At 45.6% G+C, this 26,671-nt stretch overlaps 1 protein-coding gene across 5 annotated transcripts in view; it reads left to right on the top strand.

Moving 5' to 3' along the window:
* Positions 1-5,898: 5,898 nt before the first annotated feature.
* LOC135370720 (uncharacterized) overlaps positions 5,899-26,671 on the top strand; it is a 73,966-nt gene continuing 53,193 nt past the window's right edge. For 4 of the 5 annotated variants that reach the window (XM_064604534.1, XM_064604531.1, XM_064604533.1 and 1 more), the window contains exon 1: positions 5,899-6,023. In XM_064604534.1, coding sequence (XP_064460604.1) covers positions 5,987-6,023 — 37 coding nt within the window. In that variant the 5' untranslated portion in view covers positions 5,899-5,986. Of the gene's footprint in view, positions 6,024-6,580; positions 7,539-26,671 lie in introns of all 5 variants that reach the window. The other variant, XM_064604532.1, reaches the window with a different exon arrangement.

Below are 26,671 nucleotides of genomic sequence, written 5' to 3'. Positions count from 1 at the left end.
TTCTGGAGGCTGTGGAGAACGGTTGTAACGTGTGTTCGAGACATTTGGGCCTCCTTTACTGGCACAAGCTAAAGCAAGTAGGCTTTCATTCAAGCGAGCACTGACGTTGTATCGGACTGAGCGATCCGACCTCCACATTGTTCAAATTACAGTCGTGCGCGCGCAGTTGATGAATTCGAGTATATGGCACGAAAAAATAGAAGTAGCACAGGTTTAAAGGAACCGACACTTGCCGCAAATTGGTTGACATCCTTCCACCAGCGTGGCGACGAAGAAAAGGGCGGCAGACACTAGCAAGATCACACGGCACCGCTCAGAGCTTGTTTGAACCTCGCGGACGCTGGACGCTGGACCGCGGTGGCAGTTACGTATTTGCACTGCGATCTAAACTCACTGTGTATCTGTGTAATAATGTTGCGGTAACACGGCAAGTAACTGTGGTTCCATTGTAGCACTCGTATCAACGCCGAAATGGTTGGTAATTATATACTGTCACCACAGTTTCGCATTACCTCCGCGTCCTGAAGAGTTGAATGCTCATATTTTGCTCTCGGGTGGATGGGTGTGGGAGCAAAAGGTTTTAGACGCGGATGGTGCTCACATGGACGACGCATCGATTGTCTGATCCGGGTGTGGGCATTCAGACCAAAATGGGATCAAAATTCACGTAGAGTAGAAAGTATTATTCAGCACGATCATTTGAAGTAAAGTAAAAGCACCCACGAAAGTATTACCTAAATACTCAGTGGTCCAAGTACTACTCATCACTGATCACAAGACACATCTCCAAGTAGCACCAACGAAAGATATGTGCAACATGTGTGCTTACATGAAACAGACCCGCGGTACACAGAGTAGTTGCAAGTTGGTATCTGTCGGTGTCGGGTCTCTCCTGTGAAACAATACTTCTCAGAGTGGCGATCGATGCGTGAGATAGCGCCTCGTGAATCAGTCGTTACCATCGTGTTTGACAACATCACGGTCTCCGCAGCCTCGACTGCTTCAGTTGCTGTCATTAAAGGAGCATGGAAATCAATTGGAACACATATTTTTCACCGCTTGCTATGAACGTACAGCCTTCATAAGCTTCTCACGCAAAATATTTCCTTTGAAAAGCGCGAATTTCCTGAAAAAATTTGTTGCAAGAATGCGCTCCGTGGCGACAGTCTCCACCACGCCGAGTCTGGCGTGTGTGGCCCAGCAGTTCATTGGCTGCCGGAAGCGTCCGCTCCCCGCCAGAACAACAATAGTCTGCTAGCTCCAGAATCATGGCGCCTTACCGACTGAGACGCTGCTGCTATTTATTTGCGTTTGACATTCACTTGCGTTCTTATATGATTTGTCCCGTACGTTTTGCATAAATGAAGACTGCGGGCAGTGTCAAAGGTGCGGCTAGGGGCCTCTGTGTTGCCGTGACGGCTAGGGTTGAGGTGGATCGTACGCGGTTGTGCTTTCCGTTCCGATTGTGCTGAGGTATCCCTACTTAGTGAACAGTATTATGCCTGTGTGTGCAGCATATATGTGATACGACTAAATACATTCCTGTCAGTTGTAGATTGATTCCTTGTGCCATTGTTGCATGCCGCATATGACCACTAAAAAAACGGAAACGCTTATTTGGCCAGGGTTTCCCGCAGATCGCGAGCAGATGAACTCTACTACTTTACTTTGGTATCTATGTTGTTGCGCTTGTGGAGGTGTTGCCGTCCTGGTATCAGTGACTGGTAAGCGCACAGCTATGCATTCATCGGTCCGCTCTTTCGCCTCGGAGATGCCAGTGTCCATGCGGTTCTGAGCACACAGTGTTGACCACACACGGAGAAGTCACGATAGTCGACCACCTCTTCAAATGAAAACAGTGGTCACTGCGCCGCGTCTTCATGAATATGCATTTGTAACCAAGAAGAAGCGCTCTGTTTTAACATGAATGTTTGTTTAGCAGCATCACTCACCAGTCTCCGGGACATTCGTGTTTCAAAATCGAAACAAGAGCTGACGGAGCTTGGGCTGTAACTCCATAAAAAGTTTTGTCAAGAAGAGCACACGTTGAACATAACAGAAGGAGGCAAACGAGCTGGTGTGCAGATGTAGAAGGTAACATTTTCCTTGAGCTTCAGGAAGGACGAGGACGGAACAGCAACAAGACAGGACGAGGCTCAGACCAGCAATAACAATTTTTATTGAACCAAGAACTAGGCGGGAAGAAGTAGGTCACAAAGCGAAGGGGCCAATGTCACAGAAGGCAGACGAATACAACGAGAAGTGTGGGCGATAGTAGAAGCTTCTAAAAGAAGACGACAAGCTTCATCCTTGATAATATGTACAATTGTTGTTTGGGACCACAAACCCACACAACCGTTTGAGGATGAAGCATGCTTAGCAATTTCCGAGGAAAAAAACATTATTTTTAACATTCGACACATGCGCTTTGAGGCTTTCATTAGTGTATCTCTTCGTTTGCCCCACATAAAAGACACCGCAATTGAAAGGAGTGCGATAAGCCACGTGTTTCTTACAAGGGACAAACGACTGAGTATGTCGAGTGCTACAAAGGCCACGTAGACCAGGACGAATGAAGGTGGTGAGGGAGGAGAGCTTATTCCTGACAGTAAGGTGACGCAGCCACCCCCTGTAGAAATAACCTTACCTAGTGCATGGGAAATGTTGTGGATAAAGCGGAGTACAACTACCTTATTCCGCACCGTGGGTACAGGAGGAGTAGATGGCTGAGGCAGAAGTAAGGAACAAAGGTGCATAAGCAGGGTGTCAAGTTTGTAACCTGCGGCAACTAATCTCTGAAGTTGCTTTCCTAAAGACTCAGTGACCAGTGTCACCATTCGGTCACTGAGTCTGTATCTTGCACCTTGCATTGTATGACGATCGACACGATCGACATCTTGTTTGCCTAAGATCACGTATCCTGTATTCAATGTTGAGCACGTCATAAATCTGAACATTTAGCATTGCCAATCACCATGCCCACAAAAACTCAGCTGTAGCGTATTGTGTAAGAGCATTCTGCACATCGTATTTATTTCTGATAAGTGTTCGTCGTTTAACATATTTATTGTTCAACCAGGTTTCCAATACTGTGTAATACATCCATTACCCTAAGACTGGGTGACACAATCTCACGACACTAGTTCGCCTGCTTCATTGCCCTCTTATATTATTTTGTTACGTAAGCTTGAAGTCACCAGTTGAGGTAACTGGAAAGAAGCAAAAAACCCCAGTACTGACGTAGCATGCCCAATATTTTGCAATTAGAAAAACGACAAGTAATTGGTACTATATCAAGTAAACTGCTTGTTCGTCTTCTGGCGGAAATCTGCTTTCTTTGTGAAAGAACTGTTCAATTTGCCACCGGGACACAGTCCTCGCTATGCAGGCTCCTCCGAGGGTGTGAGCGTGCACACTTGTACGTGCGTCAAGGACGAGGGCATCAGGCTCAAACAGCTGAAATATCCACATTTAGCTCAAATAGTACAATAACTAAGACCTAATATCTACATATACACATTATATGCTATACATGCATTTTTTTTATTTTTAATAGAACACAGCATATGTTCTATTTTACACTGTCACACAGCTCATCTAACAACTGTACTGACACCAGTGTTACCAGCAAATAAGGGCTGAAGTAGCTGCACGGCCTTGCAGGATGCCCAGGGCAAGTTGAAGTGGTTGAACACAGCAGTACACCACTGGTATGATATTGGTTGGTAGGCTTATTTTTTTGTAATGTGAAACAAAGCGCAGAGTTGTCGCAGGAACAAAATCTCATGAGGACATAGTGCATCAAATGTAGGTTCCTTTAATTTAGAGGTGACCTGCAGAGTTGTTCTGGCATGTTACCCTGGTGAAAGACTTCAGCTGCCATACACATGGGCTGCCCTGATTGGAGAGAAGAAAATGACAGTATACAACCCCAGTTCCGGTGAATGCCAATGATGTAATCTAACTGAGCAATGATTATAAGATAAGAAGTGTAAACAAGAAAATGTCCCCCTGAACATCATATTTGTGCACATGATAAAGCAAACTGTAAATCAAATAACAAAAAAGGTACAAAAACTTGTGAACCATATACAGAGCCCGAATGGTAGGCAAGACACTGCATTAAAGAGGAATATGGAAAGAGGGTGCACAGCATTTGTCTGCTCTGAATTGTGGGTTACAATGATCATGCTGTCTCACCTAAGGGGTTTCAGGCTCCGCTGAAGAAGTCACCTGTAAACATGAAAGCAGATGAGTGCAGAGAAAAGAACGTATACGTATGTTCAACATATTATTTAAATATTCTCTTGAATTTGGTTTTTATGATCATGCTAAACGAAGTGAACTTTTATCAACAGTGCACGACCTGAGTTTAGGGACTAGATTCGGTAACTTCTATTTTCTTTTTTTTTACTCTCTCTCTCTGCTGTAAGCTGCGGCAAGGTTCAGAGTCACGCAGATGAGAATTAACCCATTCACACAATCCTGAAATCTATGATAGCATTTGAACCACACGGACTGAGAGACCTTTGTTAGCCCCAGTAACGAAAAATACTCACACCTTTGCGCCGTTTACGTGGATGTTCTTTCCCCGGTGTGGACAGGTATTGTGACGGTGCTACACCTTGATACAGAAGACACTGAGCTCGTTATCCAGTACGTTGAAGAGATTCAGCGTACCCTTCGTAAATTCGATCATGCAAATGTCAGCTACAAACACGAGCAGTCGATGGCACCACATCGTCTTTCCATTCCGGCGGTCCGATTGCTTCGTGCTGTCCGTCTCGTCGCTGGTAAGCATGAGACATTGGATACCAGGCGAATATTGACGTAAATTAGGGCAACCAACTATCCAACATCGTCTCGGCATGTCGACGAAAACCACAGGATGCGACTATGCGACTACGATAGACTGCGACCATCGCGCGGAAGCTGCCGTCATGGAGATTTCCACTCCCGATGAACGCATACGTGGGATCCTACGGCGCATGCTCCTGGCGGGATCCTTAGGCTCGGCAACACGCCACGATGACGTGTTGCCGAGCCGACCGTGATCCCGTCAAGTTACCCGCTGTGTCTCCCCTCGGCAGCTCGCCACGGCGCGGCGCCAGCTGTTCTCCCTTCGCCGCTCCGTTTAAATTCGCTCCCGAGAATACTCCTCGCATGACGAAGGTAAAATTTTGGTTCTAGACTCGGAAAAAGGTTTTCTTTCTGATGAGAACGAGAAAAAATCATTTCATAGTCCTTTTAACTTTCACTTCTCCCGTCATATTTTATTCCGACCATTTCCATGCTCCTTTACATCTCCGTCGGTAACGGATAACGCTCCCTTCCAAATTTTTGCCCATTCCAGCTTCAACGTTGGTATGCAGTACCTTATGTCGCATTTCCGCACTGTTTTTATTGCTGGCATTCTTTTAGATGTTGGTGGGATTGCCGAGGACGTCGTGGATACACTTAGGAGCAATGTACTGAGCAGCGGCACCATCGCAGCTCAGGCAGTGCCGATACTGCACGACGAAATCCCACCCACCACAAGTGAAATGGTTTTGGTGATGGGGAAGAGGCTCGCCGTTGACTGCCTCACAGATGTGGGCAGCGGCAAGGCTTGGGGAAAGACCCTTGGGGAATGCCTGTCCTGGGCCGACTTTTAAAGGAACTGTGCCGACATATATCTGTTTGACGAATGAAAGTGACGGCACCGGCACGCAAAGCAAATCCAACGTGTCCTGCTTGAACAAGAAGTATAAGTCTGCTTTCAGAGTTGAGGGATTTCATGTTTTACGGCGAAACATGCACGGAGTCAATATCAACCAAGTTGGAAATCTTTCTTCTTTTTGTCCCTGACGCCACAGTTAATGGCACGGCAGCACTGAACGTAAAAGACAAAAAGGAAGACGCTCCTGCAGTCACGAAGTTCTACATTGGTGTTCAGAGTACTGAAGTCAAGAGAAATTTGCTTCCAGTGCGCCTAAGTAGAAATAATATGGCTGAGAATGAAGTCGCCAAAGCAATTACAAAAGGTGAGTAAGGCAGAACAGTCCATTTTCATTTTCAAATGCGACATGTTGGAGATCTATACGGGTACGCTGGGTTGTCACCTCGGTGCATTATACCAAATAAATAAACGCGTCTACAAAGCTGCAAACAAGTATCCAACACCTGAAAAAACGGTGTTTCTTCGCGATTTTCTCTTTTTTTCGAATCTATCGAACAGATTTTTGTTCTGGAAACACCTGCTGTATCAGGTGACCGAAATGAACAGATGTTCTCATTGCGACACCTTGGTAGCTTTTGTAATTAAAAGGTTAATCATTGAAAGTTAATTTAGTCATTGCCTTAGGAGTCTGCTAATGCCCTCCAAAGGAATGCAATTCACCCAGTCTTGGGAAGTAACGTAGTTACAAGCAACCAGTTACAGTAACTAGTTACAAAAATGGAACTTGTAACTGTAACTAGTTACTTGTCACGAAAACGTGACTGGTAACTGCAACTAGTTACTTTTCTCTGCATCTAGTTACTTTATTTCGAAACTGTATATTTTCATGATAATTTTACCCCTTTCGCATTTCTTTCGAAGCGCCATTGGCCTCAGCGGCGGTTATACTATGGTGGGTTACACGACAAAAACACATTGTGAATGTGGGGGAAACCAGAATGTTCCAAAGCGACGAAAAAAAGAAAAGAAATAGAAGCGGTGACGCACACAACGAATCTCTGTTGATGCAGCTACCCGCGGAAGCACTCAAAAGCAGACATGTGCCATGTGCTCCTCCTTGGGTGTTTGACCTCGATTGGAGGCTACTGAAGGGGTGCGAGGGAAGTGCGCAAGGTTATGCGTGGTACTCTCGCACGGGGTACAGCAGATTTAATGGGGTGCTAAGGGCCTGTAAAATATTTGTTACAACGAGCCACTTGATGACATTTTGAAGTGGCCGGTGTTCCGACGGGCAACATGGAAGATGCCCTGAAGGTTCCTTGGCCAATGTATGAGGGTACACTTGATTTGGTATCCTCTACGGACGTCAACGTCAAAGTTCGTTGCAAGACGCGCAAGAAAACTTATTCATGCAGCAAGCCAACTTGTTGAAGCTCCTGGAAGTGAGTTACCTTGTATTGTGAACATTTTGCCGGCATTAGTAGGTTACCTAACGGTTTTTCAGAGGAAGCATCCTGATCTGCACCGCGTTGCACAGCAGAAGCGTAAAGCTTCTGATGGCGAAAGGCAACCAACACTGAGGCTAAACGGAAGAAATTGGTGTAACTGATAGCCACGTCGCCCACAGTATCTCAGAGACAAATATACGGGACTGTTTTAAATTTCGTTGTGGGGAGCATGCAGTGCTTTTCTGTTGTGGAGAACGAGTAGTTTAGTCGCATTATTGAGGTACTCCAGCCTTCAAGAACAGTAATAGGGCGAAACGCTCTTGTGCCCTGCTGAACAGTGCTTACGACGACATGAAGCAATCACGTGGTGAGAGGTTTGGGAAGGTTTCTGCCGTCTTCTGCACAGCCGACTGCTGGACTGCTTTGAACAGGTATTCCAATAATCTGAACGTGCAGGAAGCAGGCTAGTGTTAAAACAGCGTGCTTTCAATGGTAACAGGAACTGCATCGGTGCCACCGCACACTTGATGAGACGAAAGCTCGTTGGAGAGAAGATCAGCGGTGATAGCGTGCCGCAAAATGTACAATACAATTGTACATTTATTATTATGTATTTTTACTATTATGTACATTTACTATTATAGTACAATTGTGTTTATATTCTCGAGATGATCTAAATGGACCAATGATGTCCAGGCCCACTGTGTGAACAGGAGCATGTAGCGGCACCGGTTGTAGTAGGCCGGATGGAAACGTAGAGAGCTTGTACCTTTGACACAAATCACAATGAAATACAAAGCTCTTGACGTTGCTAAGCATCTTTGGCAAATAATACTTGGTACGAATGGCTTCGTATATTCTTCGGATACCCATGTGTGCTCCGTACTTCCCCCCGTGAAAATCTGTTAATTGAACGAGGAAACCTTGTCCTCGAAAAGATATGTCGGTAGGCGGAAGACGACTTACCTCAGATAAACCCAAAGAAAAGTAAAGCAGTCATGTTTCGTGCAAAAAAATAAATCACTTCATATTAGAGGCGGCCTTCAGCTAAACTCCTTGCCTACTGAACTCGTGGACCGCATCAAATTTCTAGGGGTTTATTTTCACAAGAACTTGTCGTGGAATGCCCAAGTTGACCACGTTTTGACCAAACTTGCGAGATTGACTGGCCAGGTTTTTAAACTCAGTTATACCCTCCCACAGGGAATCAAGTTATTGTTGTACAACACCCTGTTTTTCTCGGTTATAAACTATTCATACTTGGTATGGGGTACTGCAACTGTAGCAAACATATCGTCGTTGTACAACATACAAAAGCGTTTCATGCGGGCGATTGGAAAATGTTCTCGTCATTGCTCTGTCGAAGGGATTTTCAAGCAGTTCAGCATCGTACCTGTTGTAAATCTCCTTGAGTATGGATGCCTTCAGACATATAGGACAGTACTAAAGAATGGAAACAAGGATTTCTTGTCTATGGCGAACCTCGCACCGGAAACGAAGACATACCCTACGAGGAGCGACGTCGCATGGTTAATACCATTCAAGCGTACTGGGTATGGTGACCAAAGTATGTCTGTAGTTTTACCGCGGATATTAAACCAAAATTTATTTTTCCCTGGTCGTGTTCTTTCTTTATTACATACTTTTGATGTTTATGGTGTACCGGCATTGTTTTTCTTGTGTTTTTCTTGTACGCTGGATGGTATACAGATCTTCTTGTGTTCCTTGCGTGCGTGTGCGCGCTGTGTTCCATATATGGTTTTCTTATCTCAAATTACGGTTGTATTTGCTTTGTATCAGCAGTCTGCGCTGTATTTAAGAGGTCTGGAGCCTTGTCAAGCGAAGCACTCTTAGCTTTTCGCTTTAGCCTCCATCACGGTTTAAGTGAAAATAAATAAAGCAAAGAAAGAATGAAATTCCTGAAGTACGTGATCAACTTTGCTTTGTGGCAGACTAATCAAAAAAACGTTTGTGAAAAGGTCCCTGATCCACTCTGTAGATCACGTTGTCATGAATTTATTGAGGGCCCGCCGTTGTTGCTTTCTAGTACCAGAACGGCCGTTGAGGAGATCAAGTACCCCAAGAACACAATGACCTCCTGGGTACGTCGGAGGAAAGTCATCAGCGGACAGGGATAACATCCCCAGGACTTCCCTACCAGGTTCTCAATTTGTTAGAAATGTGACAAAGTGAGACTCCCCGTCATATCCTCAGGACCTCCTATGGGAGCTACCAAATGACGTGGCTAGTACAGTTCTGGGAGCAAGCAGATACCTTAGTGAATTATTTATTTTGGGAAGTGAGGGCACATTTGCAGCACCCAGTCAGCGTGTGTGTGTTTTTTTTATATATTTTCAACCTCGGTCACCAGCTACCATTCGTGGTTTCTCATCTGTATTTCGTTCAGCGTATTTCTCCTCACGAGCAATGAGTGTCACAGTTTAAAAGGCAAAAAAAAAAGAGATGTATATAAAAGGCCCCTAGGTCCCTGCGAAACCACTTAGAAAGGTATATGATGCAGCAGCATTTCCTTTCCAAGACAGAACAGATACAAGTTATTGCTTGTCTTCCGAACTTCAGTAGATTCGGGAGTCCTCTTCGCATCTCAGTCAAAACAAAGGGTGAGGTATCTCAGTTTAACTTGATTTCGCACATAACCAACAATGAAGTGGGAAATTCCTTGGAGCATTAAATCGCTATCAAGATAGTGTCCGTGTTTCTTACTGCTTTGGTTTGATGCATGCATTGTAAGTGAAGCTTGAGCAGTGAAACGCTATTATTTTTTGTCTCTTCGGAAATAAAATGCTCCGCGCAACCTCCTGCCAGGGACCCTTTGCGGACACTCATGCAACAAAACCGCAGTAAAAGGTCTAGCAAACTGTATTTTAGTGCACGTCAAACTCTGCACATGGACGGATTCCTTTAAAATCCGACGATCAGTATTTGCGCCCCTATATCTCTTTTTATATTTTTCTTCGTTTTTTTTAATTTATGCATGAGCACTCCTTTTTTGATTGTATTGGGCAATGAGAAATAAATCGGGAAGTTGATTACTGGCTAGCTCTAGCAGCTATTAAAATTCACCAACGCAGTATTAAAATAATTTACTTCTCCTGTGCTTGTCCTCCGGTTGACGGCACCAGGATATACACAAATGACAATGACTGGAAGCTCCTATGGCGACAGCCTGTGGACCTCCTCCGTTCATCCCATCACGGACGAGGACGTGATGACACTTTGAGGACATCCTGAGGACCGCGTGTGTTCTTGGGGTATACTCTTGCAAAAACTATCGGCATGTTGGTCCCGACCTAATGTTTCGGTTGAAGAGTCAGTTGCTTGCAGCACTCTGAAACATACGTCCGTCGACGGAGATCTGAAAAGGCAGTCCGGCACGTAGTGTTGGAACGTCGAAGTTAAATTCTTGCAAGGAGAGCGACCAGCACAGTAGCCTTTGGTTACCTTCCTTGTACTTCACAATTGTCGTCACACCTACGACAAGTTGCCGAAGTGTAATATATGTAAATAGCGTAACTTCAATGTACGCAATAAACCCCGTTGATCTCATTCGTTGCTTGGAAAAATTCTAAAGTAACCGTAACTGTAACTAGTAGCCGTAACACTAACTAGTTACAATTTTCACAGGGTAACTGTAACTTAGTTACTTTTGAAAGTAACTTTTCCCAAGACTGCCTTCACCGTATGCTATATTGCAATTGATTTCATCTCTGAAAAAGTGATATATATATATATATATTTTTTTTTAAACATATGTTAACATTTAGCAGGGACAGTAGTATAGGGACGTGGCGAAACGCCGGCACCTCCACCAGGGCGGAGCCACCGTCGCGTCCGCGACGACTTTTTTCGCGAGTTTTTCCTGTGCGCGACAGGCGGCGCTCGGGTAGAGGCGCTTACTGGTGGGCGGCGCGTGGCCGCAGGGCTGCGTGCGCGCTTACCCGCTCATATTTTTCAGCCTGGGCCGACTTCTTTCGTCATTTTTCAATCTGTGCCGACTTTAATCGTAATTTTTTTTCAGCTACAACAGGTGTGCAGTAGGCTGTTTACATGCAAAGGATAGCCATTCACAAAAGTACAAGTGAAAATATATTTATTAAAATCAATAGTGCAAGGAATTATGCTGTGACTCTGTGTGGTGAAGAGAAACCCAGCCAAAAAACCTGAAGCAGAAGGAACACAATACAATACACGTAACAGAGAATATACTTATTACAGGCATCATGCAATAGCATTGAATAGGTATCAGAGATCAAACACAATATTTTTTATTAACTGTAATCATACACACAAGTTTTCAATGAATCAGAAGGAGTAGCACATTTTAATCAAAGAAGATGTTCTTAATCAATACGATTACAATCAAAATTGCAAGTTTTATTGTAAAAAAGTCTGAGATGTGAGAACCTGATAGATGTAAGTAATTTCGAGCACAATATGGAAGCTAAGTTTAATATTCCAATATGACACAAATTTAATTAGTCAGTTTCTTATGAAGTGAATAGTGCAGACATAAGGAAATAATTTGAATCAACACATAACATTAATAAAGAACCTAACTGACGTATTCTCCAACAGGTAGGGAAATAATAGCTACACAATACCATATCAAAACGAGAAATGGACACCGCATTTAATCAAAGAAGATATTCTTAATCAGTATGATTACAAACAAAATTACAAGTTGTATTATAAAAAGTGTAATATTCCTATACGTGAGAACCATCAGTGCAATAGCGGGAAGTTCTGATAGTTGTATATAATTAAATGTGAACAGCACAGACCCTTGAAGACATTGGGCCACGAACACAAGAGGAAATAAAATCTATAACACAACATTGGTTAATCAAAACAACAGAGGAGTAGAATAATCTATCATTTTAACTATCATAAAATCATCCTCGTGACATAGTCTAATCGAACACTATACAATTTTTATTCTAAGAGACTCTGCAAACATTACTTTGTTTTATGAATCCAACACAGAAAATATATTAAAAATGAACTTCACCACATAGCACGCTCCTAGCCAACAACCAGCTCTGATGATACCTGCACTGATTTGTTGAAGACAGGTGCTGATAGATGTATGGAAGACCACGGAACACGAACGACAAGAACACAAGAGGAAATAAAATCTATGCCACTACAAAGAAGATATTCTTAATCAATATGATTACAATGAAATTAGAAGTTTTATTATAAAAAGTCCTACACATGAGAACCATCAGTGCAATAGTGTGAATATCTGTTATAACATTTTGAGCGCAATTCCAACATTACACAACTTTTAATTAATCAATTTCTTATTAAGTGAACAGCATAGACGTAAGGAAATAACGAGAAACAACACATTCAACAGCTACAATTAATAGAAAGCCAAACCTGCACACCATCCAACACATAGAGAAATAATAGCTAATCAATCTATCAAAGGGATAAATATTACAATATGGCACAGACTTAACGCTCTAAGCGGCGACATGTAAACAACAACAGAGGAAAATAATCTATCATTGAACCATCATAAAATCGACCAACAAACAATTTTCATTTTAACAAACACTACAAACCTTGATTTAGGTACCTAAGACGTAGAAAATATGGACTGTTTTCATCTCTTTTTGTTCAAATCCGGGAGACTTTATGTCTCTATCTATATGGCCAAGGCCTGCATATGCTTTGTCACTCAAAAGGTTGGGGGCTATATTCCTTCGTCCAGCAAACAGGGCGCTCTAGAGGTCAGATAAGATAGTTCAAAGGCGATATATTTTATTGTGCAGCGCAAATGATGTCGATATTATACGTGAGGATCACTATCTTTTCGAATCCTTTCCTTGAAACAGAAATTTTTTGTCAAAGTGGTTGACAAGTCAAATAAGTTTGTACAGATGCGATATTGTTATTGAACATGTAGATAAAGTCCAAATTATTAAATGGTAGCAAAAACGAAAACTCCACACAAAAGATCATTTTCTTCTTTAAATTTTCAAAGTCAAAACTGCACGCTATTTCTTGCATTTTTTTTAAAGATGTAGATTAAAAAGTTGTGCATATAGTCACACATACTATAGAAGATATTTGATTGTGGCTTAAATGCTAAAATTTATCGATTCGCATTCAGGAGAAGTGGTGACTACCACATATCAGCAAGAGTTTAGAATTTGAACAGGTGTTGCAATTTACGATCAGTGTTGTAGAATGTGTAATTTCACAATACGCAAGCTTTAGCTCGCTCACTTTGACGAGCACTCGAAATTTACTTAAAACTCGAAAATGACCTTTCGTGTGGAGTTTGTGTTTTACAACGTTATGAGCTAAAAAGCTTATAAAATTAAAGTATGGCCTTTCCATTTGTAGTGCCCGGCTGCTATGACAATAAAATAATGTGATAGTTTTTCTGTATGGCTACGGGAAACATCGAGTATATTTTGTGAATTGGATCTACGTTTATGTGTGACCTGCGCTGATGTATTGAAATGCAGCGATAATGAAATCGTTTCGCGGCTCCTCCTTTTCGAAGCAGTTTTTTATCACATCTTCCATGACTTGTTTCTTGCGCCATGGGCGTGGAATGAATCACGACGTCCAAAATACTCCTGTAGGCGTACAACTCGTTGGAACTGACGAGCTTGTTGTTCGCATAAACGGTGACCGTCTTAAACATGCCGCTCAACAGATGGTTTATTGAGAAAGCGACATCTTTCTCGTCCATTTCTCCCCCGTCGTCGCGAACAATGCGCGAGGTCAAAGACACGAAACTGCCGTAGAGATCCAAGTGTGCCCTTTGTAAATTTCGAATACAAAACTCGATCACGGAATTATTTACTCTGTTGACCAGATAAAAAAGTTGGTACAAAGTATCTTCCACACCGTGAAGGAAGTATGGATAAGTAAGGAAGTGAAGTATTGAATGGAAGGGGGTTCGAATATCATCACATCACTCGTTAGACTGATCGGCGTCTGTATTTTCCCTTTCGTTGACGTCATGATGGACGGAGCGCGCACAGCGGATGTGTCACTTTCACGGTGTACCAAAGATATCTGCAGGTGCATCGTGTGTCGGCGCCTTTTGTTGTCTTTTGTGGCGTTTCTTCCCATTGTTGCTTCCAGAGCCCTCTATAGAATCCAGCACGTCTCTCCCCGTTGCTATGGCCGTCTTTTTTACTGCGCGCGATATTCCTTCGCCATCGGCCAAATTCCGCGCCAAGCGCTTCAACGTTCTCTTGGCGATCGGTTTTCTTTGCTGCCAGAGGGGAACGATAAACTTGGATATGTTGCCCAACACACCGCCCCCGCGTTGGAAAAGGGGTCCCGTGTACATGGGAATTATTTTGGGGGAATTACGGTACATATTTGAAATGCAATGTTAGATTGGTTCTGCCTTTGGACCACAATGGCAAACGTCTTCCCGTTTCGTCCGCGAGGACGATCGTCACTGAGGGAATTTCGAATTGTGACAGGTTAAAATACTGGATGTTATCTAACGTGTAGGTGACGATATGCTTGTCTTTCTCGTAATAAAAGTGTAGTATTTTTAATAACGTTTTTTTCCCGCTCCCCACGTACGTGGGTTCCACGATATCTGTGTAGACGATAATGTTGTGAAACGGGGGTTCCAGGAGTGCCTCGACGGAGCTCGTGGCATCCTCCTCCTCCCCCGTGAACACGGTACGCGATTCGAAGCCCAAAAGCACGGCCAGGTACTCAGAAAGTCTTAAGGTGGAGGTGCCCTCGGAAAGCCGAATTTTACATTTCTGTTCGGTTCCGTCGAAGCTGAAGCGCGCGCGTTCACCTACGCGCTGGTTAATCGCATCCAGAAGTGCTTGCGGCATCGCATAATAGCCGGGAGGCAGATGTACTTGCAAATATCGAGGAATTTTCGTCTTGATTGTGAAAGAAAATTGACGCGCTACGGGGAGAGAGACGCATAGCGTTTCTGCGTGTCCTTCGACGGATGTGAGATGTAGCACCTTGACAAAGGGTTCCGGTACGTGCAACCCTTTCGGCGTTTTCAGAGAGTAGACGTTATCCGCGAATTCGAGCGAGGCGTCCAGCTTGTGCGTCTGGAAATACTGTGTGTTATGTAGGGATGTGGTTTCCGAATTCAAAGTGACGTCGCAAGCGACTGGTGCGGTGTGCTCCAATACGATGGAGGTGGCTTCACGTTCGCTCAATTTGGGAGGCTTCACCACACGCCCTGCTTCGCGGGACGCTAGCGAGGCGTCGAGCACCTGTGCGAGCCGAGGGTCCAATTCCACGGCCTTCACGTCCACAGGTAAGACGAAGTCGCATCACGATTTATTGTACGCGAAAGAAACGTTAAATTCCGAAAGGGCTTTTCCCAAATCCTTCTCGAGATCCGAGGTGACACGAAAAGTTCTTCCGGCTTTGACCGTGTCCTCGAAAGAAACCTCGATTTTTGCATCTTGACTTTCGTACCCGATATTTTAAAAATCGTTGCTTATGCTGAGATCCATCAGACCGACTTTATACCGATTCGAGAGCTTAAGCGTACTATCGAAAGCTACCGTGAAGGCGTTGAGTTTATTCGACGGAAACTTATCAATGCTGGCGTTCGAGAGCAGGTGGACGTAGATCTCTGACGTCATTTCCCAAGCTTGACCACGTCGCTGCTCGGAACCCAACTGTTGTGTTCTTTGTCGTAACCAAACCAGCGAACCAAGGAGAAGCTCTGACCGTTCACTTGCTTCTTTCTCAGCACTTTCGTTACTGGCCAAGGCTGATTGGCGTCTCGGGTAGTACCTCCTCCGGGTAGAAAGATCCGTCCACTTCCTTACCCCGGTAATCTTCCAGGTGCACGACGGGAGGGGAGGTGTCTCTCAGGCGGGAGATGGTGAAAATCTGAGGCGACCAACTCCCTACCGAGCTCTTATGAAAACCTTTTCTGTGAAGTAGGACCCTCACTTTATCCCCACATTTAGCTTCTTTTTCACAGAGGGTACGACGGGCTTCCCATTTATCTTATTGAACAGCTTCAATTCGCTTTCAGGTGTGACTTCGAACGGGCTGATGCCCAAAGTCCTGTGTTTGGTGTTGTTGTAGTCGCGCACGATCTTGGGAAGCGCGGAAACGAAGTGGTATTTTCCGGTTACTCTAAAATAGCGGAATATTCTGTCGCGTAAAGTGCGTATCACGCGTTCTGCCTGCGATGCTTTGATTACTGGAGAGAAGGTGGAATGCATGTGGACCTTCTTTCGTGAGAGATACTCCTTGACGGTCTTGTTGTAGAATTCCCCTCCTCTGTCGCAAAAGATGCGTGTAGGTGCGTTACCTCCCCGAAAAAGTCTTATCATGGCCCTTTTCATTTCGGCGGGGCGCTTCGTCTTTAGCGGGAGGGTGCCCAGAAAGCGGGAGAGGGAATCAATTGCCACGAGAATGTAGCGGTAGCCACCGTTGAATCTCTTGTATTTTGAAAAGTCTGCGAGGTCCATTTGCCACACGTCGTTGATCTTGAGCGCGATGATGCGTCTCCTATTAAACTTTCTTCTGACTGGATGGTGAAGCGTGTAGGCATCCAGCTTTCTGAGAATGGCGAGAGCTTTCTTTTTGCTCAAGTGACGCGCTTTTCTATAGCGGTCCACACCTCCCAAACCACCCGCTGGCTTTTCATATCCCTCCATAAGCCGTCCACGCAATGGAGGCCTGCTGCTGCTGCTGTTGAGGCTCGCGAGATTTGGGCAGAGAAATCAGACGCAATAGTTTCGAGACTTTCGGGAACCAGGAAGGTTTCTTTCCCGTCTTACGTTGCAAGAAATAATTGACGAGTACGTAAATGGAGGAGTGTCTGATGGGCTTGCCCGACACGGAGACACAACCCTCGCGATCCCAGGAAAGAACCTTCTTTAATTCCGAGACGACCCTTTCCGCTTTCTCTTCGTCCACGTCATTTGTAGAGTCGGACGCCTTGTTTTTATTGTCGAAGGGGTCAAATCGGTACTGCTTGAGTATGCAATACAGTGCTTGCAGTATGAGTTTCACTTTGACGTCGTCGCTCTCCTTCGAGGAAAGAATGTTTCCGATGGAGGAGGTGGTCACTTCAATTCTCTTGGCCATTGGTGAACAGGTTCAACACGGCGGAAACCAGGAGAGGAACCACCGACGAAAGAACGCCCTGTCCTCGCTGCTGAGACAGATAGCGCTTCAAACGTTGCGGATTCTTGTGAATCTTTTTGTAGGCGAGCCGTCGTAAGAACCGTTTGTGCTTCTTCAAACATGCGAACGTGTCTGGAGCTAGAACCACCTTTCCGTTCAATACATGGAGGCAAATTTCGGAGAGGTGTTTCATGTCGGACGAGGAAGAACGTCTCAAGACGTCGCGACGGCGCGGAGGGGGTAGAGTGGAGAGTACTTTGAGTAAAGTGAGGTGAGGGCGGAGATTCATTTTGGGACGTAGATATATTGACGTTCACCCGGAAAGATATTGCTATGCAACCTGTGATCCTCGTGCGTAGAGTTGTGAAGATCCACGAGTAAATAAGCGTGGGGCGACGACATCGCTTGTTTATATGCGTCCAGAAAATACTCCAATCTTTTTCTGCCAAATAGCTCTTGCCCGAAATGTTCCATCTGGTGCACGCTGCGCACGCTGCGCCACAGGACGACGTAACTGGCGTTGTAGGATATAGTTCTAAAATGGCTACTGTCGAAAAAGATGTTTTGAACGAGTAAGAAGATCGACGCGTTGGCGTGGTGAGAACCCCGAATGAAAAATCGGTCACCTCCTTCAAGGAACCGGCGTCGGTTATGTGATCGTCGACGACAATCAGCGTAGCACGCGACGTGTCCCACTCTCGCGGTAGCTCCTTGGTAAATTTTACGGAGTCCCCAAATTCGCATTGCATTCTCGGCGAAGCATAGAATATTTGTGACGGAGGCTTGTTCACCACGTCGTTCAGGTTCCTCAGCACGTTAGCAACGAAAGTAGATTTGCCGCACATGGAGGGGCCGCTTAAGATACCGCGAAAAGGATGACGGAAAAGAAAAGGTTCGGGGGAAGACATGTTGCGTGCGTACACGTTGCACAAAGAAAAAGTAGAGACTGAGACTCGAAGAGAAATGCATCGCTTTTATTTACACGTCGTCATCGTCGTCCTCTACATCGGAACTGCGTTCCCAATACAGATTATCCAGGCTAAAGTTGGACTTCTTTTTCGTCAGTCTGTCCGCCGCTAAGATGCGGTCGAGCGTCTTCATCTTGTCCTGACACATTTTTTGACGCGCTTGCAACCATTCCAGGCGGTGGACTTGAAAGGCTTCCTCCATTCGCGAAGTTCTTCGTTTTTGTCTTTTTCTTGCGACGACGAGATATGCAGGAGAATAAACCACACATGGCGTTTTCTACGTATTAGTCAGAACGCGAGCGCGGTGCGCGCTGCCTTTATACAGATAAACGCGCGCGCAAAGAAAGGAGAGTGAAACCGAAACTGAGAAGCCACCCGTCGCCGCTAGGAGCGCGCGCGCAGAGAGCCGAAACCAGAAACACCTGCGGGTGGGCGGCGCAGAGGACGCCAGGAGCGCGCGCGAATGCGCGGTCGGGTGGAGCAAAGGGCGCGCGCGTGTATGCGTAGCTGCCGCTGAGCGACGTCCCAGTAAGTCTCTCGCTGGCTGTCGCGGAGAGCAGACGTGCACTCGGTTGCTCCGCAGTCCCCGCGCTCGCTCAGTTTCCGGCTGGCTGTCGCAATGAGCAGACGTGTGCTCGGTTGCTCCACAGTCCCCGCGCCCGCTCAGTTTCTGCCTGGCTGATGAGCAGTCGCCGCGGGGGAAAAGGTGAGTGATTTGCCGCACTCCTTTTCTCGCATGTTTGTCGTTTCTCCCGTGTTTAGCAGTGACCAACGAGTGATTTGCCGATGTTTGACCGCGCTTGTGTTAAGCCTTTTCTCGCATGTTTAGACTTGTTCAGCAGTGACCAAGCCTTTTCTCCGTGTTGACGCACGTTTAGCGGTTCCCGCCTTGTGTTAGGTGTATAGTGTTGAGGCGCTGTGGTTAGGCCTAACCGATCGCTCCCCCTATGCCTTTTCCCCGATCTGTACTGTTTTCTGTTTAGCAGTAGCGGTTAGACCTTTTCTCTTGCATGCCTAGACTTGTTTAGCAGTGTTGCCATTTTACCCGCCGCTTGTATCTTGTTGTTCTCTGTCTTCTCACATAGAGCTATGATGGTGCTGCCATCTGGTGTCATGCCTTGCAACTAAGTGGCCACCTGTCGTCGATCTCTTCAACTACCCGACATCAACAAGCGCTGGTCACCTGGAGCCGTTTCTTCGTCACAGCATCGTTGATTTTCGAATAAATTGTTTCTCTCCACTCTATTTCTATCTTTTTATTTTATTTTCTGCCTATTTTTTAAGCTTTTTATCAGCTCAACTAGCCCACAACTCACACAGTGGTCTGGACACGTCTTAGATGCTCCCCAATTAGTGTAATGACTCCCTGAATGATCCCAATTACTGTGGGGGGTTCCAAATTGCTCTAATTGCTAATTAATGGCGTCCAGGCCACTGTGTGAGTTGTGGGCCAGTTGAGCTGATCCCATACTACTGTTGATTCGAATTATTTCCTTATGTCTACGCTATTCACTTCATAAGGAACTGACTAATTAAATTTGTGTCATATTGGAATATTAAACTTAGCTTCCATATTGTGCTCGAAATTACTTACATCTATCAGGTTCTCACATCTCAGACTTTTTATAATAAAGCTTGTAATTTTGATTGTAATCGTATTGATTAAGGCTACGGTCTCATGGTAGCCATCTTGAATTTATTTATGGACTTCCTACGGCGGGGCGCCACCGTCGCGGTTTCCGTGCTGACTGGACCCGTGCATCTGCTGACTGGACCCTTTGACCTTGAGTTTCTTCTCTATGCCATTGTACCCGGTGTTTATACGTGTGTAGAAGGGACGATTGTGTCGTAAAAGTCTTCTGAAACTGTCGTGCAAGACGGCGAGTTGATTTTCGTGTTTTGAGTAGCACGGGGGTAGCTGTCGCGCGCGTAGCGTGTGACGAAGACTGTGCAAAATATAATATATTTGACATATATAAAAATATATATCTCAAATACAAAATGGTCAAACAACCGTCATAAAAAATGAACGCAAATACTAAATAATTGCAGTCAGCTGTGAAGAGTCTGTTCACGTGCCAGTCGGTAGCAGTTTTTATCTCATACATACTTATCTACAGCTTACAGAAACAGGATTTCTTGAAATGAATTATGGAATTACCAGTTCTGTTGAAACTAGAAGTTCAACTCACAGTGCGCACACAAAATGATAAGAATCAAAGGAATGGCATAACCGAAGTAAAATACGGAAGTCGACAATTGTTCGTATTCCGCATAGTAGCGGCTGTGACTAGTAGGCAGTGGCGTAGCCAGGCCTCCAAGGTACGGGGGGCTCGATACGGAAAGTCGCCCCCCCTCCCCGCTGATCCTGTGTCGACAACACACACATACTTGTGCACACTGCAAACTGAGGATTAAAAAAGGAACGAAAATAGTTTATTTAGACGTTCACAATACGATTACATGTGTAGGCTGTCATGACCAATGACGTGGTGTCACGAGATTGGAAGTATTTCGAAAAGCTCATACTTTGAAAACCATTCAAGAGTGCTTCTTAGATAGACGCCATGAACTGCAAGAACTTTCACGATCGTCACACTGGTCCCCCCCCCCCCATATATTATATTCTCGGATTTGCACGATTTGTGTGGGTCGGTCCGTGGCAGGTAGGGGGGGCTCGAGCCCCCCTATCTCCCCGTGGCTACGCCACTGCTAGTAGGTGAAGATAATTTTTTTTCTATTTGGCTGCGATTCGTGTTGTCGTTTTGTGAGATGACAAGTGGTGTGATCTTTTGCCAGGAAATGTGGTCATTTCACTAGTTTATTTCAGTCGTCTCCATCGCATTACGCTGCGCTGATTGCCCACAGTTTGTCGTGAGACTATCGTTGCACTTGCGAGTAAACGGAGGATACAAACTTCATGTTCAATCCAAGAAATTGCATTTGCATTTTAAGATAGTTATCGTGCAACAAAAAATCCTCGTAGCAAAACGGATGCGACAGCACTCCTTCCCCTTGTCTACATAATAAACATTTACTGTGGTGCCCCCTCCTTCCATGCTCCAGTTCTTCGTTCAGTTCCCCCACATATAGAAAATAAAGTAACTAGTTGGAAAGAAAAAGGAACGAGACAAAGACGGGCGTGCTCTGGCGAAGGGGATTGGCTGATATTCTTTTCTCTCTTTCTCTCTTTAAATGGTATAAAGCATTTCATACATTTCAAATTGTGCATTATCTGCAACTGTCATTTCTTTATAAGTACCATTGCATCAATTAAAATTTGTTGCAAACTTCATTTTGTTATGCTTATTACAGACATGTGTTGTAGTACTTGAATGTGTAGTTGTAAAACTGTAATTGCCCAAATCAGAGTTTTTTCGTTCGCAATGTTACTCATTCTCTCCTTGCCCTTGAAGGCCAATCCGTTAGCTTCATACGACAATTATAAATGTCTATTTTCAGCGAATATTTCACAGCCAATCTGCCTCAGTCATACCTATGAGCAATATGTGGGCCTCTGTGGGTCACCTCTAGGAGGCTGCTATGATAAAATATCTCATACATTGATATGGTACATGACCTACAACTATCATTTCTTTATAGCTACTACTGCATGAATTCACCTTGGTTGCAAAACTTTAGTTTAAGCTTATCACACAGCTTAAGCTTTTTTCATTCACACTGCTCACTTTCACGTTGCCCTTCAAAGGTGAGATGTTAACTTTATATGACAAGTATAAATGTTTATTGTCAGCAAATATTTCACACAACCAGTCTTCCATACAGTCACACATATAAATGAGTCACATGTGTGGGCCTCTGTAGGTCTCCTGTAGGAGGCTGCTGGTCTCTACACATCATGTATGTGGTGATGCTTTGTTATTGTAAACTGCAGTGCTGTTTTTCATTATTTACCCATGATTACTTGCAATTGTCAACATTCAGAAGTTGGCGTATATATTGTCATGAAGCGAAATGAGTCGTCGAATAAACAGCGAACGGTTTATTAGACTACTTGGTAGCAAAACAGAAGAGTGATAGCTCTCCTAACACAACTGAGTCCAAAGAATGAATGCTCCAGCTTGGAGCGCACAAACATTTAAGCTAGACTCTAGTCACGAAGTAGAAGTAAAGTCTAGAAACAGCACGTGCGTTTGCCAGAGAGCAGGCGATGTGTCTGGAAGCTCCTTGCTTCTTCTTCAGCATGCGCCCGGATGAGATGTACCGTTTCGTGCCTGCCCTGGAAGTTTCGCGATGATGATTCGTGGCATTGCCCCCTCCGTAGACGTGGCATTGTCTCGATGCCGTTTCTTCTTCTTCTTCTTCTTTTTGTCATCTTGTCTCCTTCCAGCCAGTCTTCAGCGCTACCTGCTGTAGTACGGCTTGAGTCGAACGACGTGAACTATTTCAGTCCTCGGGGGTCGCTGCCCTCAGGTACCACTTCGTAATCCAGGTCTCCAATGCGTCAAAGTACTTTGTAGGGACCGAAGTACCGCTTCAGTAGCTTCTCGCTCAGGCCTCGTCGTCGAATTGGCGGCCAAACCCATACCAAGTCGCCTGGACTGAAGCGTACATCTCGTCGGCGCAAATTGTATCTTCTTTCATCGACGCGTTGTTGTTGACTAATGCGTAGTCTGGCCAGCTAGCGGGCTTCTTCTGCTCGCTGTGTGAAGTCCAGAGCGTCGTTTTCGACTAGAAAGTCCATTCCGAGTATGACATCCAGTGGGCAGTTCGGCAAGACGGCAAAGCTGACGACGTACTGGATGTCATGCACTTGTATGACTGCCGTGCATCGGCCAGTCAGTGTTACGACGTGTCCACCAGCAGTGCCGATGTCAGGCTCATCCCACTTCGTTTGCACCTTGCGAAGCTTCTTAGCCAACCTACCACTTATAACAGAGTCGTCGGCTCCGGTATCGATTAACGCAATCATCTCATGGCCGTCGATGAGTATTTTCAGGTTTGGTAATTTTTCGAGCGTCATGTTGGTGCTGCGTCGTTGTTCGTCGAGTTAGAGGAATTGTAACCTGTCGTCGGTCCGCAGCTTCACCTCCCGGAGCTGCAGTCTTCAGTTTTCCCGGTCAGGGCTGCGCCACACAGGTAGTCTTGCTGGTGACAGTGAACGTGCTCTTACTGGCGACCTGCTGCGGTGGGTGACGGTCGGGGACGGGTCGCGTCGCGAGCCAGCAGAAGCATTCTGCTGCCGTAGATAGTCTTCAATTGCAGCGCGGCGACTACCGCGCTGGGGGCGGGGTCCAGCGGGTAAAAAAACGGGGAAGGCCAAGGCGTCGGTAGGGACATCGGCGATAGACGTGGTTGGCCTCTCCGCAGTGGTAGCAGAGCGGTCTGAAGTCGGGAGTCCGCCAAACGTCCGTTTTGCGAAACGGCTGAGAGTGTGGCGGGACGCTCGGAGTAGGTTGGACAGGCCGAGGAGGCGTCCAACGGTTCCGTAGTACGAAGGACGAGTAGGTGGCACCTGTCTCAGAGCGGCGGCATAGGTTGGTCTCGGTACTTCGTCGTCGGGGCTGGTGGTTGACGATGTCTGGATTGCCTGCTGAACCTCGTCTTTGATGCTCGCACCGATCGAAGACAAAGGGTCTTGAGCGTTCTCAGGACAGAGGAGAGCTCGTACTTCTTCGCGTACCACCTCTCGAATCACCTGTCTGAGCGATCCGACGTCGAGGCCAGCGGCCGTGGAGAAAGCCTCGTAGCCCTAGTGTCGTTCGTCTAGCGCGAGGGAGCAGGGTCCTCTCAATGCGGACGGCTTCGTCCAGAAAAGCGTCCGTCGTGGCGGGTGGATCCCGGGACAGGGCGCGAAAAATGTCTTCTTTTACGCCCCACATGAGTCGCTGAACCTTCTTCTCCTCGGATGCTTTGGGGTCAGCTCGCCTGAAGAGCCGCCACACATCTTTGACGAAGCCTGTAACGCTTTCGTTTGGCAGCTGGAACCGTCTCTGGAGCAGATGTTCAGCGCGTTCAGCTCGTTGTTGAAAAGCGAACACCTCACGGAGTTTGCGTTTGAAGACGTCCCAGGACGTGTGCGAAGTCTTCCGGTTCTTGAACCATGTCTTCGCGGTGCCCACCAGGGAGAAATAGACGTTGACGAGCTTCTGGTCGTCACTTCAGTTGTTGAACTTGGCGATCCGCTCATAGTGGTCGACTCAATCGTCCACGTCGTCGTAATACTCCCCGCTGAATGTCTTCGGCGACCGTGCAGGGGCTATGGGCGTGGCAACAGGTTGCACCACTTGGGTACTGGTCTCCGCAGTCTTCTTCGCAATCTTCTTCTTGCGTTTAGGGAGTTCTAATGGACCGAATTCTGCAGGCAGACCAAGCTGTCTTCTGCTTTGTCGCAGTTGGTCTTCCAGGCCGTTGGACAAGGGATGCCCTGCACCTCCACCAGAAATGTCACGAAGCGAAATGTAGTGCTGTTTTTCACTATTTACCCATGATTACTTGCAATTGTCAACATTCAGAAGTTGGCGTATATATTGTCACGAAGCGAAATGGGTCGGCGAGTCGTCGAATAAACAGCGAACGGTTTATTAGACTACTTGGTAGCAAAACACAAGAGTGATAGCTCTCGGAACACTACTGAGTCCAAAGAATGAACGCTCCAGCTTGGAGCGCACAAGCATTTAAGCGTCGCGCCAAAAAGTCTAGAAACAGCACGTGTGTTTGCCAGAGAGCAGACTATGTGTCTGGAAGCTTCTTGCTTCTTCTTCAGCATGCGCCGGGATGAGATGTACCGTTTCGTGCCTGCCCTGGAAGTTTCGCGATGATGACTCGTGGCAATATAGTCAAATAATAAACCGTGTACTGCGGGCAAAACTGAAATGGGATATGCCTGTGTAACATAAAAAATTGTTCTTGACCATGACCATATAGTGCCTCTAAACCATAGCTGAAAAATAATTGTTACATGTGCCTCAACATATCACTCCCTGTGGGTTCTCCTACACACTTGTGGGACCAGCAGCCTCCTATATGCAACCTACAGAAACCCCCATACTCCTCTTGTGGGTCCTATGGAGTGTCATGTAGAAGCTTGTGTGGGGCCCACAGCCATGTATGTGGGGCCATCATAGTCCTACACATGCCTGCAGGAACACTCTGTAGGAGTTGTGTGGGTATCTTGACGAGAGTTATTTCAGGAGCTAGAGGAACCTGAGAAACATGGTTAAGAACAATCTATAAAGTTTAGGATCGTTTGGTGAAGAGGAAAATGGTACATGCCGCGACCTACATGGACGGAAGTGTCATCGTCTCTGAGAAAATATAAGGTGTGAGGTGGAAAACAAAACACCATGCCTCCTGTGGTCCGTGAGTGCATCGCACAGTCAACACAGGTATATGCCTAGCCTAGACGCAGTGAGTGATTACGCGTAAAATACGTGAGAGTTGTATCGATTATTTCTTTATACTTAGTGTATGCTCATAGCAGAATAAACAACAGTATGCGCTTTTCTACGCATTACTTTCGATCATGCATTCAGTGGTCCCAGCTGCAAAGTGGTCGGATCCGATACCACTTAGCAGAGGGGACCACTGTGTTAATTCCATTGGTTCCCCTTCAAGTGGGACCACCATGCAACTGGTTCCACTTCTAACTGGTGAATGGTTCCACATTCCAAGTGGTTCCTGTCCAATAATCCACTTCGATATAGTCCCATTCCAGATTTGTGCCTGGGGGGTGTCCAGATTACAGCCGTTAACCATTTACATGATACTTGTCCAGAGTCGCTGTTCTTTGAAACATGTCTTAGGTTAATTAGTAACCTGTCTGAAATGCGGTACGTGTGCTTCAGCACCACGTAATCTCTGTGCACCAATTCGGCGCAAACGCCAATTTGTCCTCAGCGTACGCTGAGTGTCGCCACCTTTCAGTTAGTAGAAATCTTCAAAATAGTATCAGAAGTGAATATGAAGTGACACATGTGTGTTCACACAGCTAAGCCATACATGATGGTATTTTGAAACAGTTCAGCAACTTCCATAGTCCCTTTGAAGGGACAGGCACATCCTTTTCAGATGATTTTGAAGTCATACTGTCAGTTTATTCCTTGTGGGCCACTGACGACACTATCCAAAGTTTCACTCGATGCAGTGGCAGAGTTTTGAGTTTTAGCTCCACTTTCATTCGATCGAGTTCACGAGAAGAGCAGCAGACGTCAGATGTGGATGGTGTGCCAGATTTCAGCAAAATTCACACAAAAACATCGAAAACGAAATTAAAAGACAAAAACGAAAGACGACCGCACCCCTTCACCGAAATAGCAGAATTTTACAGTGAGTAACACGTTTATATATAAATAGTCTGAGGGAGCAGTGCCTTTTGTTCTCCGCAGTCCGTTGCATTCTAACGTTCCTATGCCAGTCCTATCAAGGTACCATTAAAATACGTTAAGACTATGTTCCGGAAGGTGTTTCAATTCGGGAAGAGTGTTTGTGTCGTAGGTGTG

This window comes from Ornithodoros turicata, chromosome 10 (assembly GCF_037126465.1).
Source record: "Ornithodoros turicata isolate Travis chromosome 10, ASM3712646v1, whole genome shotgun sequence".
In the NCBI taxonomy this organism is placed as follows: Eukaryota; Metazoa; Arthropoda; class Arachnida; order Ixodida; family Argasidae; genus Ornithodoros; species Ornithodoros turicata.
The sequence above is the reverse complement of the archived record's forward strand: the minus strand, read 5'-3'. Positions and strand labels throughout refer to the sequence as shown.